The sequence below is a fragment of the Dipteris shenzhenensis genome, chromosome 1 (genome assembly GCF_047967505.1).
Source record: "Dipteris shenzhenensis isolate YYH24624 ecotype China chromosome 1, Dip_SZ_1.0, whole genome shotgun sequence".
NCBI lineage: Eukaryota > Viridiplantae > Streptophyta > Polypodiopsida > Gleicheniales > Dipteridaceae > Dipteris > Dipteris shenzhenensis.
Window position 1 is genome coordinate 63,377,274 of NC_141596.1, and position 19,163 is coordinate 63,396,436.

At 40.4% G+C, this 19,163-nt stretch overlaps 1 protein-coding gene across 1 annotated transcript; it reads right to left on the bottom strand.

Annotated features, from left to right (window-relative positions):
• Window positions 1–549: 549 nt before the first annotated feature.
• Window positions 550–15,775, bottom strand: LOC147906186 (uncharacterized). The gene is made up of 4 exons (XM_087388513.1): window positions 15,680–15,775; window positions 2,123–2,878; window positions 1,007–2,040; window positions 550–877 (listed from the first exon to the last, which is right to left on the bottom strand). The coding sequence occupies exons 1-4, from the start codon at window positions 15,773–15,775 to the stop codon at window positions 550–552; spliced, it is 2,214 nt and encodes a 737-aa protein (XP_087244639.1).
• Window positions 15,776–19,163: the final 3,388 nt, after the last annotated feature.

The following is a 19,163-nucleotide window of genomic DNA, read 5'->3' on the forward strand; positions in this document are numbered from 1 at the left end:
AGAGAGAGAGAGAGAAATAGATAAAGAAGGAAGAGAGAGAGAGACAGAAAGAGATAAAGAAAGAAAAGAGAGAGAGAGAGAGAGAGAGAGAGAGAGAGAGAAGAAAAAGAATGAGAATTTCACATATAGAGATAGAGATTAAAAAAGAAGAGAGAGAGAGAGGCAGAAGGAGATAAAAAAAGAAGAGAGAGAGTGTGTGAGTGAGAGAGAGAGAATAAGATAGGTAGAAAGAGAGATGAGAGAGAAGCATACATCCCACTTTAAGACCCATTGAGGAGGTCTCTACCCAGTGGTACACGTGTCATGCTACTCATCTAGATTATGGACCTAATTAGCAACTCACTAACCAAGACATCCCTTAGGACCCTTCCACCCAACAAGTCAATAGGCTATGGTATATGCAACTTTTCTCTCCAATCTGAACACAGGGGAAATGACTACGGACGGATCATAGCTGTATTTGTCACGTTAAATTAGGAAGATACTCAGCCTTAGCTACGAACAAGGGGAGTCCATGGACAACAATATGTAATCCAGGCGGTAAAACCATCAGAAAGAGCCTTGCTTGTTCTTGCACCATTGTACATTTCCGCCTGAATACGTCAACCACACCACCGCACTCCAGAACGCAAGGGTCGCGTAAGAAATGAGCTCGTAGAACCACAGTGACCAGTGCCACTTGGGTAAACAATCTGCTTCCGTGAACCTTGGTACTCCACCTTCGTCGTAACGTAGCAGGGACTGGCGCTGCTCTGGCTTGAAACTGGTTGGACACAATATGTATGTCACCGGCACAAGCATGTGTGCGCAAACCGTGAGCAGGAAAACTGATAAGGCCAGCACGAAGAACGTCTCCTTGCAATCGCTCAATCCATATCTACACAGAGATACACAAACTGAAGCTTTAATTGAAGGATGATTACGATCTTTCGCGTTCCCAAGGCGACTTAAGATAGAAATTAAGATCGACAACGATCAATCCAACGAATATTGCTCGAACATATACCTGGTCACAAGAATTCCCACGCGCGCGCTTACTATAACCAACGCAAGCACAAGAAACACCAGATGCGCGATCACGTGCTTCAGCTGGTAGATTTGTTTCAAAAAGGCAGGCTGATCTACTTTGGCAGTAGATGCAACACGGCGGTCGATGCTGCTCGTAGGAACGAAATTGAATGTGCTGCTGTAATCCAAAGCGGCTTGCAATACCATCTTGAAGAAGAAAGGGGTCATCCACCAGAAATGCGATTCATCTCGGTTGCGGCTTTGAATTGCCAGGGGGACATCCGACCATAGCACATACCATGCAACCCTCCAAATCGCCAAGGACAAAGCCAGATGTCCGATCAGAGTTCGGTTTTCAACAGCATCTCCAACTGTTAAATTGAGACGGAATGCTAGAGCGCTCATGAGGATAAACGCAAGAATCACGTTCGCTATCGACAGATAATAGTATCCAGTGTGCCAAAAGTAGCACACTTTCAGCACAAAATGGAGCTTGCTTCCTTTCCCAAGCATGCTCTTCCATGTCGTTGCAAACTGCTGGATTGCTCCTCGCCCCCATCTTTGCCGCTGCTTCACATACCCCTCGAATGTCCATGGCGTCAATCCAATCTGTAGCTTCTCATTTAGATATACAGACCTGTACCCATGATTAAACAGCATGAACGCAGTCGTGGTGTCCTCGGTAATGGATTGTGGCTGAAATCCACCAATTTCATCCAGATTTTTGCGCCTGAACAGCGCACCCGTGCCAACGCATGATGCACAAGCTAAGCTATCCCTGTGTACCATGACTCTGTCGTAGCCGAACATGCAAGCGTCGTTTAAGGGATCTCCGACCGGCAGATTGTAAAAAGCTTGTGGCACTTGAACGAAAGCCACATCGGGAGAATTGATAATGTGAGGCATTAACCTTCGCAGGAAGGAGGGGTGGAGGATCATATCCGCGTCCATCATGACAACGTAATCAGCATCCGAATGCTGTAGGCCGTAGTTCAAATTCCCGCACTTGAAGTTATGAGGGACGCCTGGGATCTGCAAAGATCGCCGGATGATTCAACGAGAGAGTTAATGCAATAGAGCGACGAGGATCGATATAGGATTCATCTGGGCTTACCTTTTTCCGTCGCAAGTATACGACCTGCTCACTCCCGCTCTCGACCTGCAAAGCCTCGCAGAAAGCTCTGAGCTCGTCATCGCCACCATCATCCAGCACGAGAACTTTGAAGCGATCTGCAGGATAGTTCAAGGCCAAAGCAGCTCGAATGCTTTCCTTGGGCACTTGAGTTGGTTCCTTGCAGCACGGGAGTAAAATGTGCACAGTTGGGAGATCAGTGCAGCAATTGTCGTCGTTGGCCGGCATCGCAAGATTTGGGCGGATGGACGGCGGCAACAGGTAATCAACAGCAGCGATGAGGATACTGAAGAAATAAGCACACTCGCAAGCGAGAACGAGGAGGAGCCAAGGCGCAGCCAGAAGAGACCGGAATTCTTTACAGTAAAGACGGATTTTGAAGCCCAAGTAGTTGATGGTGGCAACGAGGGAGGCAACGACGAGGGCGCTACTGACGAAATACAGACAATATTTACGTCGCTGCAACCGCGAGGCGGGCAGGTTGGGCTCCAAGGACAGGTAATTGGAGCTGCACGGATGGAGTGTTGCGAGGTCATCCCCTTCTTTCGGAGATGGAGCTACGTCCGATGCTTCAAACACGAATTTCTGGTATTGCTGCAAGAGAATCTTCTGATCTTCGTCCTTGTTTGGAGATCCAGGAGGCCGGCGAAGTGGAGTTAATTCCTCACGGGTGATGTCCGTTCCGACGCTCCAAAGACGAAAGGTTTCCAGCCAGCCGTGTGGTAAAAAACTACTAGACTGCATGATTCTTGGAGAGCAAATTGATGAACTCAGAATATGCGACCCTGGAGGAAAGAATGGATGAAACACGAAAGCTACTTCGAAGCTGCAGGAACGAAAGATACTTTCGATAGATGAGTCCTACTAGTAATCGAAAGCTCTAAGCAACATATTCAAACTAGGGTAGTAATCGCCTGTGGTTCTAGGCTCATACTTGATGCACGAAAGCTCTTAGAAAATTCAAGTTAATGCTGCGTAACTGTCTCGATGGCAGCCAAGAATAATAGTGTGAAGGCACGATCTGACCTTCCTTTCATAGATTAATATCTAGATGATCCGGCAGCCAAGACTAAGGGCAAAATCTGAGGGTTGACCTTCCTTTCATAGATTAATATATGGAAAAGTGTAACCGTTGCTCTTGGTTACTGCGCAATTCATTTGTTGACAAAGTTGAACAACTGTGTGATGGTGGTCGACGAAGCTATTCCAACACCACGATGTGGGCGGCCTCAATTAATTTATCAAGGGCTGTGAAGGCGAGGCTTTAAAAAATTTTGACATCTTGGAGGCGAGGTGATTTTTGGGATCATTTTTCAAGGGCTGTGAAGGCGAGGCTTTAAAAAATTTTGACATGTTGGAGGCGAGGTGATTTTTGGGATCATTTTTAAAAGCTTGCTGCTGTTGTTGAGCTGTCATTACCAGAATTTCATTTTAGGAATGGCATTAGCATTTTGGGCTTCATACGATTCCAAATAATTTCAACAACGCAACGTTTAAGCTTGTAGATAGATGATAATTTATATCCATATATTTCCTTCTCCTTAAAGCAAGGGTAGGTTCTAATCTTGAACGCCCTTTTGTACTCCTAGTCATTTGGAGGCCTATGAATCATAGATTCTTGTGGATCCAAATTCAAGGAGTTAAATATAAATGACAAAACATTTGAGTGACTAAATATATTATATATTTAGTTAGCCTAATCTCTAACTTGATTACCTATCATCGTGCAGCCTTTTCCCGTAGCTTTGCCGCTTGCTACACTAGGCAGTGCACCCATGTAAATCATAGGTTGGCTTGATGAGACCACCACGCTGGTTTTCAGCATAATAGTGAGACACAATCTATCATTCTGAACATCACCTCAGTGTAGTCTTTGGCCTAATGATCTGCCATTTCCTAGAATTCAAGGTTGTCTGGAGTGACCACCGTGCTGGTTTTTGGAGTTATAGCTCTGTTATCTATTTTTACGTATTACATGAGGAGGTCTATGACGACCAATGCACTCTTAAACAGAAGGAGATCTATGACAACTACCGCCCTTGTTCTTGGAGTTATATATTTGTTTACCAAGGAAAATGTATTTCCTTGTGAACCAAGCAAAATGCAATTGATGATATGGCCCTTGACGGGTCCCTTTTGGGAGCAAGGGCCATATCGACATGCCATATCTATCCAGTGGCATCCTAGATATTGTATAATGCATGTCGATATGGCCCTTGCCCCTAGAGGGGACTCCTCAAGGGCCATATCATCAATTGCATTTTCTAAATGTTTAATTGTATTTTTCTAGATGTATCTCTGTGCAACCACAAAGATGGGTCGTTGGAGCTATTTTAGCGCTATTTGGGTTCTAAACCAAGGAAATTGTACTCCTACTTTAATGGTATTTTAGTCCTTGTTACAAGAAATATAAATGAGGGAAAAAGTATTTCAAGCCATCTCGGTGACTCGAGGCCCAATGGATCCATCCAGATAATGAACTACAATTCATCAAGTGAAAATTAAGCAAAAGAGATTACAATGTACATCTACATCCAATAATAGGTTATATAAAATTTAATAACTTATACTGAGCAAAAATTGAATAGAGAATCTTACATTTATAAAAACTATGAAATTGTTGAGATTTTTACAGGCCAAAAGATTATAGCTAGCGACCATAACCATACAAAATATAAAAGTTATAATAGTGCATACTGAGAGCCTCAAATTGAACAAAAAGAGATTACATAAATGTAATAAAAAATCAGTAATTGTTGCTAAGACCCTTATCGACCAAAACGTCACATCTAGTGAGCTAAAAGATTATTGAGAGCCTTAGAGACCAAAGGAGGACCAAAGATTACATCCAGCCATTGCTGAGTGGTTATCAGCACCTTTTGAGAAGAAGGGAATTTGTACAACTTAGTATTTATGCCAGCCTAGCTTGTTGCATTAAATTTTTTAGGGAGCCAATGGAGGAGACGATGGAGAGGTCGAAGACCATGCACATTTCCAAGACTCAGATTATGGCCCCCCCAATAAGTCGAGAGTACTTTGCTGTGAAAATACTGAGGCCTTCATTGACATCTAGGGGAAACCCATACAGCACAGTTGTAAAGAGGCCGCAGGTGAGCTTGTCATCTAAGGTGGTGACATGCAGATATGGGGAGAATTGATCATGGGAATGAAGGGTCTCCACTAGTGCCAATAGCTCTACTCCAAGTGAGTGCAACGCAAGTGCCAATATATGAGAAGGCATATAACATTGAGATCATAGTGTATCAAGGGGGGGGGGTTGTAGGCATGGTGAAGATGAGTGGGTGAGCAGCAGAAGAATAGGGACGCATATGAGTGACGAGAGTTGGAGGAGGGAGCGTGGAGCAAATTAGAGCAAGGGGAAAAAAGAGCTAGAGGAGGAGTGTCAAGCAAAGTAGTAGAGCATGTAGAGCAAAGTAGTAGAGCAGGGGCAGATGAGAGGAATACAGTAAAATACCAAATGTCATGGAGATGTCATGCAAATGTCATGGAATAGAAAGAGGAGAGAGACAGACACAAGAATTGTGTTGAGGGGAAGAGAAAGATGAGAGAGATAGACAAAAGAGTTGCTCCCAAGGAAGTGATTATATGCATAGATCATAGGCATATATATAGTTGAGGACTAGGTTGAGTTAGGGCGAGCTATATACAGCTCTAACAAGCATATTTACCTCCACCATACAAAGAAGATTCTAAGCATAGCCCTTAAATATGCCAAGTGCTAACAATTCTCCTGAGCAAGACAACATCTCAACTTCTTTTCCCTCAATAAAATTTCTCTTAATATCTTGAAGGAATATATTAGGAATAATTTCATATCGGTCCCAAAGAGTTCTATGTGCTTGCATATAGTAAGTGTCACCTTGTAAGATATCACCCAATGTTTCAAAGTCTCCATATTGTGGATATTCTAAATGCACTGTAGGACTTAGAACTTTGGTGATTATCATTACATATCTTCTCTCACCATAATATTGAAATACCTGTAATAATTTATGAACTAAAGAATTAGCAACTGTAAAAAAGCCCAACAAATCTCACACTTGAAATCAAAATACAAAATATATTGATGTGTACCTCAACCTAAACCCTGAACCCTAAACCTTAAACCTAAACTCCAAATCCCAAAACGTAAACATACCTCCAACTTGTTGCATATGCAATAGGATGGTGGGTGCACCCACCACCTGTTGCACGTTTGTGCAATAGGTTAGGTTTGGACCCCCCAACCTATTGCATGTGCAATAGGTTGGTGGGTCCCCAACCTGTTGCATGTGTAATAGGTTGGTGGATGCAACCCTAACCTATTGCGCATGCCACAAGTTGGGGGTGCAACCCTAAGCTATTGCATAAATCACCAAAAATTATAAATTATTGCTTGTATTTTAGGGTTGAGCTAGGGTTTATAATCTAGAGTCTAGGGTTTAGAGATTATGTTTTGAGGTCTAAGATATAGGTTCTAAGGTTTAGGATCTAGGTTATAGGGTTTAGGATTTAGGGTTCATAATTTATAGCTTTGTATCTAAGGTTAAGAGTTTAGAATATAGAAAGTAAGTTGTATGGTATACAATTTACAACTTAGGGTTTAGGGTTTAGGTTTAGGATTTATAGCTTTGTATCTAAGGTTCAGAGTTTAGAATATAGAAAGTAACTTGTATGGTTGACGACTTATAATTTAGGGTTTAAGGTTTATGATTTATAGCTTTGTATCTAAGGTTAAGAGTTTAGAATATAGAAAATAAGTTGTATGGTTTACAATTTATAATTTAGGATTTAGGGTTTAGGATTTGTATCTAGAAGGTTAAGAGTTTATAATATAGCAAGTAATTTGTATGGTTTACGATTTATGATTTAGGGTTTAGCATCTTAGGTTAAGAGTTTAGAATTTAGAATATGGTTTGAATGATTAAGGGTCTAAGTTCAAGGGTTTAGGTTTAGAATTTAGGATGTACGGTTCAGGGTTAAGGATAATTTCATAGAGTTAAAAATAAGTAAAAGCTGCATTCTAAATCATGCCAAAGAATGGTTTGATACATTGCACAAGCCTTAAGTTTAACATTTGTATAAAGTATCATACCCATCGAAAACAAGTACATAGGCTAAGAAGCACATTCTCGACACTCTTGCATGATGCATGCTAATAAATGAGAAAGATGCATTTCAAACCATAATATACTAAATGATATCATTTGGGTATGATAATTTACAGAGGTCCTACACTAACGTAGTGTAAATCTTATGCAAAGTATCATTATATCCATTGGAGATGGGCACATAGTCTAAAAGCAAACTGAATGTGTAATGTTTTTGAACACTCATGCATGATGCATGGTACAAAATAGAAAAGTACGCATTCCAAACAACTCAAATGATATCTTATGGGTATGAAACTCTGCCCAAGCCTTAAACTAAGAAAATCTGAGGCCTTTGTACATACCCCTTAATTTATGATGTGCTTGTATTCTTCAATTGTTTGAAAGAATATTGTTTTATTCACACATTAATTTTTAAATTAAATAAAAATACATTGGACTATTGTTCTTATTTTATATCAATGATATAAAATTTTAATTAGTTATTTTAATATATCTTTAATGCATATGTTAGTTATTTTTATTTAATTAATAATTATAATTAATTTTTTATTTTATAGAAATAATATTAATAATTTTTAATATATTACTTATAGATAAATAATATTATTGGTAAAGAGCTTTTTAAATCTAAATAAAAAAAGCCTTTCTAAGTTGTTGAGGATGCAATAGGTTAGGGGACTAAATACAAAGGAGGCATTGCTTTTGAATTCTTTATCTTTCTTGGTATTAATGAAATCCACTCTTGATATGATGTCACTTATCGTTCTTTAAGTCCTTTGAAATTGTAGTATACCTTTGTATCATTGAAAACCATATGTCCCTCTTTAATCTTCAAAAATTGTATGCTCCATCTCAAATCTTTTCCTTCCGCATAATAGGGACCATCCAATGACGTTGCATTATCATCCATACCATCATTAGTAACTTTCACAATCCTCATCCACTACAAGGAATAGGCCATTTTCCGATGGAAATACCGACGCTTTTTACATTAAATTTTTTTTTTTCACGGGCGCAAAGGTCGCTATACAAGTCGCTAAAAGCGTCAGAAAAGGAGCGTCGCTATAAACTGTCGTTATATAGCGACGCTGTTAATCGTCGCTATATAGCGACGATGTAAATGTCGCTATATAGCGACACTGTTAATCGTCGCTATATAGCGACACTGGTAAACGTCGCTATATAGCGACGATTAACAGAAGTAAAAAAAAAGGGTTAGTGGGGCTAAACAGGGCTTCCTTTTGGCCCTGTTTAGCCCCACTAATCCTTTTTTTTTTTTTTGTAATTACAAAAGAAAGATTTTTATAACAAAATTTCCCTTGCTTGCAGGGTAATACAAAATTGTTCTTATGAAATGATGAGGAAAAAATGCATGTACATATACAACAGTGTTTGTAACAAAATTACCCTGTGAAAGGGCGATACAAAATTGCTCAAACGAGCGGATATACAAAATGCTACTACCACTACTCATCCGAATCCGAATCATCTTCGTCTTGTTGGCTTGTTCCTTGGTCCTCGATACCTGCGTCTTCTCCCTCGTCCTCAGCACCTGCATCCGATCCTTGCCCCTGTTGATCGCTCGCCTCCGATGATGGGACGCTTGAGCTTTGACCCTACGAGTGAACCATATAAATCGAAAATTAGATTGGAACTTAAATTAAAAAGTGAGATTACAAGTAGGAGTAAACTTATACCGTGCGAGCAGCCACCTCAGCCCAATCGACTGTCGCTCCCATTGCCTCTTGCTCAATGAACCACGGCTTTGTTCCTATCCAAAATGCGTGCCGCGTCTCTACATCCGTAGGAAGACGACCCATCGCAGCTTACTATGGATCCAATTTACGAGAGTTAGAGTTAGCTAAAGTGCATGTAATATGTAAGTAAAACAAATAGAACAATACATTAAATGGGAAGAAGTAGACTTACCACGGTTGCCTTGAACGCATACCATCCACCTGCACCAAAGTGCGAAGTACCTACGACGTCTAGCCGTCTCTTCGCAGCCCTCCTCTAACCCTCGAACATTTCGGGATGGTCCCTATGTTGCTTCTTGAAGTACTTCCAATCAGCTTTGTCTGCCCAGATGGGTTTAGCCAACCCCTTTGTAATGGAAGTACGCAAGGTTGATCTACGATGCTTTAGGACCAAACCCATGCGCTCGAGCATATAATTGTCATTAAACTCCACATTTGGCGGATTAGGGTATCTTTGTTTTAACTCATCGATCACCGCCTGCTTCTTTTGGGCATCTTGATACCGCCAATCGATATTTATGCCGCTCTTGAAGTGATGACTCATCAACCTCCTCATGGCGGCCATCATTGCTTTGCCCTTTTTGTCTTCTATTATCTCTTCGGCAAATGTGATTTGATAGGAGAGATCCCCTGATGAGTAAGGGGGACTGACGGTAGCAGAGTCTGAAGGAGTGGAAGCTGCGCGACCGCTTCCGGATCAAGGAGTAGTAGTGGGAGTAGGAGAGGGAAAGGGACCTGACTGATACTGTGTCTCCGGACCAAGTGGAGACCTACATGAGTGTGCTGGCTCGTCTACATCTCCTGAGTCAGCACAACATGAGCCGCCCCTCCTACTCTTCCTTCCCTTGCGGGAGGCATGCGCAGGTGATGATCCCGCGGTTGAAGGGGCGCGAGGGGATGGCTGGGCAGTACATCCACCCGTCGGTGTAGGGGAAGGAATTACGGAGGTCCTCTGAGAGAGCAGAGAGAAGAATCTCGCTACCTCCTCATAGTCCATCTGCACTACAAACTCGTCGGGAGTCCCGACAAAGCCATGCGCGGCTAGCAAAGGAGTTCCCCGAGGGGTAGTCGCAGTGCTATGTGGAAGAGGGGTCGGGTCGCAGTGCTAGGACCGAGAGGAGTCGAACCAGGGGTAGTCCTCGGGGTAGTCGCCTGAGAGGAATCAAAGTCCTCTGGAGCATATAGATCGTGAGCTCTCCTCCTACGAGGCTGTCCGTACTCGTCGGATGAGCGACGTGATCCCATGTCTAACATAGACACAAACACGAAAACAGAAAACAAAAAACAAACATAAGCATTCTCATAGGCATAGGCATAGGCAAGAAGAAAGAAGAGGGAAAGGAAAGAAGAGGGAAAGGAAAGAGGGAAAGAAGAGGGAAAGGAAAGAGGAAAAGAAGATGGAAAGGAAAGAAAAGAATGAGAATGAGTAAATAGAGAATGAGAGAAGGGGGAAATAGAGAAGGGGAAAGAGATGAGGGAAAATAGAGAAGGAGAGAAGGGGGAAATGAGAGAAGGGGGAAATAGAGTGGGAAATAGAGAATGAGCTTATGCGGAAATAGAGAATGAGCTTATGCTTCTCTCATTCTGTATTTCCGCATAAGCTCACGCATAAGCATGAGCTTATGCGGAAACTTAAGCATGCTTATGCTTATGCTTAAGCATAGGCATCGGAAATAGAGAAGGAGCTTATGCAGAAATAGAGAATGAGTTTCCGCATAAGCTTCTCTCATTCTCTATTTCCGCATAAGCTCATGCATAAGCATGAGCTTATGCGGAAACTTGAGCATAAGCTCATGCTCATGCATGAGCATAAGCATGAGCTTATGCTTATGCTTATGTGGAAAGCATAGGCATCGGAAATAGAGAAGGAGCTTATGCGGAAATAGAGAATGAGCTTATGCTTCTCTCAAGAAACTCTTCGTAATGCCCAATTTGCATCATGCACTTCATATTCTTGTACACTCTTGGAATCATCATCCTCAAAACTCTCTATTGCAAATTTAGTACTAGATTTTGGAGACATGGAATATCTTTTCTTGTTTGCATAACTGTACTCAGGGCGGTGACTATCATCCTCACATATATTTGAAGGCATTGACTTTGGCCTTTTCCTTCGCACAGTCTTGTCATCTCCATCATTAAAACATACTTCAGATACAACACCCATTTCCTTTGCAACATTACTTGTTAGATCAACAACTGTTTTGGCACTACTATCAATCCGAGATTGGACAGATCTTTTTTTCAAGGTCTCTAGACTCAGCCCACTTTTGATAAACTGGCCCTTCAAAAAAGATGTATATCTAGACCTTTTTAAAAATGTATTTGAGAGGTCACTAATAGAGGCATTGTAGAGACCAACATATTTGACATGGTTCAATCTAGCCCTCCAACTACCATGAATAGACTCTGCTAGATTTGTTCGAGGTATCAAGTACTTCTCGTTATCTAACATACTCTGCAAACCAAGCATTGCAAAGATATTGTAATGGCAAAATTACATTATTAACATGATTTAAAAAAATTCAAGAGAAATACAAAACCAACCTCTATAATGTAGTGGCCCCAATGGGAAATCCTAGCATGCCACCATGCATCCAAGTTTCAAGTCGTGGCAAGTTTGAATCACTTGCATGGCCTCCATTCCACCATGCCCTTAGGCTTCTCATTTTGACTTTTGCAGCTTGCTCTATAGAGGCATCCTTCTAGCATCTACATCGGATTTTAAATTCCTCTTGGCTGCCAACTTTTATACATGCCTTTGCATGGGAATGAAGACTTTGCTCCCAATGGAAAAGGCAAGAACGCTCTTTCCCTTCCATTATATTGTTAGGGCCACCATTGAAAGTGGCACGTATAGCTCTCCAGTTGGCTTGGACCTCATCTGCCATGAACCCTTTGAATTCAGCATTGTCAAATCCTTCTGAAACCATTACTTTGTTGAGAGTACCCCAAAATAGAATTTGTGCATTAGTATCTTCCACCTTGAAGTCACAAGTTGCAATTGTTTGCAACTCTTGGATAAAAGGATTATACACATGGCAAGCCATGGTAGTCCAATCTTTCATTCGCTTCACAAAGTCAAACAACACCCAACAATGACCCAATTCTCCTCCAGCTCTCATTTTATTTACCAAATCAACCCCTGAACTAGAACCTTGGGTAGACATTTTAAATACATGACCCCTGCTAAACGAACTATGTTGCAATTGTCCAGGAAACACTACATTTTGGAAATAATTATATCTACAATGTCTTTTCAAGTATAAAATTCCATCTAGCCCATTTGACACAGGTCGAGAGTCACGTCGACCCTCCTCGATCCATCTTGATAATCTATACACAGACATAAAGTTGGTCAATATTCATTGTCAATAACATAATTTAATAAACCAATGCAATAACAAATATTATAGTAATTACCTTCTTTTGTCGAGCAAAGGTTCACATTGTTTTAGCAAATCTTGTAGCCCAACATCTGACATCTTAATCCCATCTTGCACTTTTTTAGACAATAAAGTTTCCAAAACAATGTCTTGGATAATTATATTTTTATCCCTTTAGGGCATACAGCACCACCAGCCCTCACCATTTCAGAAACTTTGGTTTTAATGGATCCTTTGTTCTTCTAGTCAAACCATCTCCAACGGGATGATTATGATGGCCATGGTGTATGACTGCACGAGTAAGATTCACACCATCTCTACATTCAAGCATGCAGAGTAACATTTCATAGTAATAGCTCTCCAAGCAAATTGGTGGACGTCCACAATGTATACATGATACGGAGCCATATGATTCAATTGACACATTTGCTGGGGCCACTCTAATCAATCTCCCATCCCATTGTGTCTCATTCTCTATCCCAATTCTGTTTTTATAACCACAAGTTGCATTTATATAACGGAGGTGACCTCCACATTCCTTTCTACAAACCACACCAGGAAATACTATATTTGTTGTAATAGGATCACTCCAGACATGACCATCAAATTTTGACTCCGTACCTTTTGTGTGATGTTTCATTAAAGTAGCTGGTAGCTCAAAGAAAACATCACCATCATAAGTAGAAGGCAACTCATCCACAGTGACGTGCATTTCAACCTTTTCATAGGCCTCACGCAATCTGTTCTTTATAGGTAGTTGCATAATAATCTCAATGACACCGTGTTGTCTGTCATTCTCAATGTCGTTAGCTGAATCTTGTTTCCTTGCCCCGTAATTTTTGTTGCAAATAGAGTAGAAATCTTTTTTGTTTTCGTGCACTAGAGTCTTCTGAAGCTCATAGTCATCAAGCTTTCTCCCTTCACGGTGAAAATATCACCAAAGTGCGCATCAAGGTCAAACATTTTGTATCCATCATCATGGACTTCATATTGTAGCTCCATTGTCAAATCAGACCCATTATCACCAAAGTGTTGATGGACAGATATGGACCCAAGTGTGAACTAAAAATGGCTAGCAAGCACCATCTCTGACAACACTCCTCTACCTATGGAAGTGTGAACAAACATATGCAAAGATCTATCCTCATTCTGAATTGTGACAGATTCCATAAGAACGGAATGGTTGAGCTGTGCAACTCAATGAGATGAAGTCCAAAGGGTCAGATCAAGAGCAAAGTGTTCGTTTCAAGAACTCATTTGAAACAAGAGTCTGCTGCAAGAAAAGTTGCTCACAAATGCTTTGCACACACTGCCCATTGTTTATACTCACAACTTTGTAAGTTTGGTCTTGTGAAAGTCGGCACAAGTGTGACAATAGTACTGGACCATGATGTAAATTTTAGCCATCATTTGTTAACAACAATACTATAATACCATGGACTCTTAGACCTTTCAATCCCCAGCCTTTCTTTGACACGTATGGGAGTTATTGCAAGCCATTCTCGCTAGCAATGACATTTCATTATTGCTACATATTCATTCCGACAATTTGATATAAGTATTTTAAAGTTGATAGATAGATATAAATTATAATTATGGTGAACAAGAAATGGTTGGTTAGCACATCTCTAACCTTTTGAATATAAATTATGATGTTAAAAATATGCCAAAAGACTGTTTCATCGATGAAAGGGGTCTATTGGACTCTATCTTTCATCAATTATTTATGAAAGATAGAGGCCCATAGACCCCTTTTGTCAAAAGATTGTTTTGTCGATGAAAAGGGTCTATTGGACTCTATTTTTCATCATTTATTAATGAAAGGTAGAGGCCAGGGGTCTATGGGCCTCTATCTTTCATGAACCATTAATTAAATATAGAGGGTAATAGACCCCTTTCATTGACGAAAGGGGTCTATTGGCCTCTATATTTAATTATTTTCTCCAAAAGGGGTCTATTTGCCTCTATCTTCCATTAACAATAAATAAAAATTATTGTCTCCAAAAGGGGTCTATTGGCCTCTATCATTAATTGAATATTAATCAAAAAGATATTTAACTGTATGTCGACCTCACATAGTAAAATTATCAACCTCACAATTATGAAAAATTATCAACTTCACACAGTAATGATGTTTAATTAAATGATCACTCATTAGCAATCGAATTCGTATGATAATCATTATAAGTCATGGTTCCTATTCACATCATAGTTTGGTAGCATTTCTCTAGCCAGTATGTTGTCCCTCATGGTGAATAAAATAAATGCATTGATTGTAATGATTTGAAATAATAAAAACGAGAGCCAGCATTAAGTACTTGGGTCGGTCGAGGACATGTGGTGGTCCCTTGCTAGCAAAGGTGTTCTTTATCATGGAAGAGGGATAATTATTTCTACAAATATCAATGTGAACTTTAATTTTAATGAGAGCCCTTAAGAAAATTAAAGGCCAATAGACAACTTTCGTTGATAAAAGGGGTCTATTGGCCTTTCATTTTCTTAAGGGCTTAAGGGCCATTCATTTTCATGAGAGCCCTTAAGCCCTTAAGAAAATGAAAGGCCAAAAGACCCCTTGCATCGACGAAAGGGGTATTTTGGCCTTTCATTTTCTTAAGGGCTTAAGAAAATAAAAGGCACCCTTAAGAAAATAAAAGGCCAAAAGGGCTTAAGAAAATAAAAGGCCAAAAGACCCCTTTCGTCGATGAAAGGGGTCTTTTGGCCTTTCATTTTCTTAAGGGCTTAAGAAAATTAGAGGGAGGGGCCTTTAATTTCTTAAGCCCTTAAGAAAATGAAAGGCTAAAAGACCCCTTTCATCGACAAAAGGTCTCTTTTTGCCTTTCATTTTCTTACGGGCCTTAAAAACGAAAGGCCAAAAGACTCCTTTCATGGATGAAAGGGGTCTTTTGGCCTTTCATTTTCAAAATTTTTCAAAGGCCCTTAAGAAAATTTTTTTAAAGGCCATTTTCCTTGTCCAAATTTAGAATATGAAAGGCCAAAAGACCCCTTTCATCGATGAAAGGGGTCTTTTGGCCTTTCATTTTCAAAAGTCTTTTTCCCTCCCTAGCTTTCATCGCTCTGCTCGCTCTCCCTCCTACTTTTCTCGCTTTGCTCTCCCTCCCGCTCTGCTCGCTCTCCCTCTTGCTCTCCTCCCCCACTCTCCCTCGCTCTCCCTCCCGCTGTGCTCCCTCGCACTCCCTCCCGCTCTGCTCGCTCTCCTTCTCACTGTGCTCCCCCACCGTACTCTCCCTCCCACGCAGACGTCTTCACCCCCAATGCACTCACCTCACCTGGTAGCAGCACCGTTTTGATCTTCCTTTGTCTCCCCCTTTTCTTCTTTGGAGGTGATTCTGTGACTCCAGTAGACTCCGGCGTAGCCATGACTCCTTCCTTGAAAGGTTACAGAGATTTTCATTGCGCTCGTCTTTACTGTGCGACAGACTCTCATCGGTTTTGATTTGAGGCAAGCAAAGAGAGCTGAATGGGGAAAAATAGGTTTCAAATTGTGTGCGTTTTTCCAAATCAGCTATTTTCTCTTTGTGAGATCGGATTAAAAGCATATAGTGGTGGCGAGGGACTGCCGTGGTTGTGAACGTGTCTTTGCATTATTGTGGAGATAGTAAAGGATTGTGCTTGTGAACCACAAGTCGAGAATGGCAATGGCGAATGTAGGCCCTGCTCGGTGCACCATTTTTCCCCTATTGTTATGAAGTGTGATCCAAACAAGTACTTATGGGATGGATGCACCACTTTGCATGCAACTCAATACCACCTAGTTTGTGGAGCATGAAAATTATTTTTCCCATTTGGATATGCTTTTCATGGTCGATCAAGCATTAAACAACACTTTTGCCTCATTGTGATGAACATTCAACAAAAAACACGCTCCTAGGTGTGTTATCTGAATCGGATGGATGCACCACATTGCATGCAACTCAATACCACCTAGGTTGAGGTTATTGGAAATTAGTTTTCCCATCAAATATGCTTTGTATGGTCGATCAAGAATTAAACACCTTTCTTGCCTTAGTGTCATGCACAACCATAAAAAAACACGGTCCTAGGTGTGCTATTCGAATAAGTACTTATCAGATGGGGGCACCACTTTGCACTCAAGTCAATACCAACTAGTTTGAGGCATGTACAAAGTATTTGTCCCATCGGATATGATTTGCATGTTGATCACGCTTTATACACTCTTTCCCCCTAGTATTTTGCACCACCATCAAAAAATGCACTCCCAGGTGTGTTATGCGAACAAGTACTTATGGGATGCGTGCACCACTTTGCATGTAGTTTAATACCACCTGGGTTGTGGTGCGCACAAAGCATTATGCCTGTAGGATATAGTTTACATTGTCGACGAAGCATTAAGTACCCTTTTTTCCCTAGTGTCATGCACAAGCATAAAAAAACATGGTCCTAGGTGTGTTATCCAAGCAAATACTTATTGGATTAGGGTACCACTTTGCATGCAAGTCAATACCACCAAGGTTGAGGCACTTGCAAAGTATTGTGCCCATCAGATATGAGTTTCATGGTTGATCATGCATTATATACCATTTTCCACTAGTATTATGCACAACCGTTAAAATACGCACTCCTAGATGTGTTATATGAACAAGTACTTATGGGATGGGCGTGCCACTTTTCATGCAACTCAATACCATCTAGGTTGAGGTGCATTCAAAGTATTGTGCCTAGGTGTGATGCACATCCGTCAAAAAACACGCTCCTAGGTGTGTTATTTGAACAAGTACTTATCGAATGGGCGTACCACATTGCATGTAAGTCAATTCTAACTTCTTTATACTATCATCATGTATAATTCTAAAATTTATAATCACAAATTTAAATTATAGATTCTATTAGCTAAATGCGAAACATGAATCCATTATTGAAAACCCATATCCTTGTATCACCATCAAAATTAAATAAAATGAAGTAAAAGTAAAATAAAAGAGAGTAATTTAATAAAAGTTACAACTAATAGGAGAAATGTTCAAAAGAGACTAATATTTTTTATAATTGTTCCACAAGAGGATGGTGAAAGATTTCATTCCTAGGATGGAGATGATATTATGTTGCAAAAGAGTAGTTGCATTTGCTACAATCCATGATAGTGATCAAAACTATCTTTGTCACTTTCAAAGACTGGGCAAAGATAAGATTGTAGTTATTGTATCAAAGATTCTTAGTGCACATGTTGAGCTAAAGCATAAGTGAGGAGATATGAAAGTATTTGGAGATGTTATGCCTTAATTATAATATTTTGATTTCAAGTGTGAGATTTTTTGGGCTTCTTTATAGTTGCTAATTCTTTAGTTCATAAATTATTACAGGTATTTCAATGTTGTGGTGAGAGAAGATATGTAGTGATAATCACCAAAGTTCTAAGTCCTACAGTGCATTTAGAATATCCACATGGAGACTTTGAAACATTGGGTGATATTTTTTATATGCAAGTACATAGAACTCTTTCAGACCGATATGAAATCATTCCTAATATATTCCTTCAAGATATTAAGAGACCTTTTATTGAGGAGAAAGAAGTTGAGATGTTGCCTTGCTCAGGAGAATTGTTAGCACTTGGCATATTTAAGGGCTATGCTTAGAATCTTCTTTGTATGGTGGAGGTAAGTATGCTTGTTAGAGCTATATATAGCTCGCCCTAACTCAGCCTAGTCCTGATCAACTATATATATGCCTACGATCTATGAATATAATCACTTCCTTGGGAACAACTCTTGTGTCTGTCTGTCTCCTCTTTCTCTTCCCCTCAACACAATTCTTGTGTCTGTCTCTCTCCTCTTTCTATTCCATGACATTTGGCATTTTACTGCGTTGCTCTCATCTGCCCCTGCTCTACTACTTTGCTTTGCATGCTCTACTACTTTGCTCGACACCCCTCCTCCAGCTCTTTTCTCCCCTTGCTCTAATTTGCTCCATGCTTCCTTCTCCAACTCTCATCACTCATATGCTTCCCTATTCATCTGCTGCTCACCCACTCATCTTCACCATGCCTACAACCCCCCCCCCCTTGATACACTATGATCTCAATGTTATATGTCTTCTCATATATTGGGACTTGCGTTGCACTCACTTGGAGTAGAGCTATTAGCACTAGTGGAGACCCTTCATTCCAATGATCAATTCTCCCCATATCTGCATCTCACCACCTTAGATGACAAGCTCACCTGTGGCCTCCTTATGGCTATGCTATATGGGTTTCCCCTTGATGTCAATGAAGGCCTCAGTATTTTCACAGCAAAGTACTCTCGACTTATTGGGGGGCCTGTAATCTAAGTCTTGGAAATGTGCATGGTCTTCGGCCTCTCCATCGTCTCCTCCATTGGCTCCCTAAAAAATTTAATGCAACAAGCTAGGCTGGCATAAATACTAAGTTGTACAAATTTCCTTTTTCTCAAAAGATGCTGATAACCACTTAGCAGTGACTAGATGTAATCTTTGGTCTCTAAGGCTCTCAATGATCTTTTGGCTCACTAGATGTGACGTTTTGATCGATAAGGGTCTTAGCAACAATTACTGAGTTTTTATTACATTCATGTAATCTCTTTTTGTTCAATTTGAGGCTCTCAATATGCACTATTGTAACTTTTATATTTTGAATGGTTATGGTCACTAGCTATAATCTTTTGGCCTTTAAGAATCTCAACAATTTCTGAGTTTTTATAAATCTAAGATTCTCTATTCAATTTTTGCTCAATATAAGTTGTTAAAATTTATATAACCTATTATTGGATGTAGA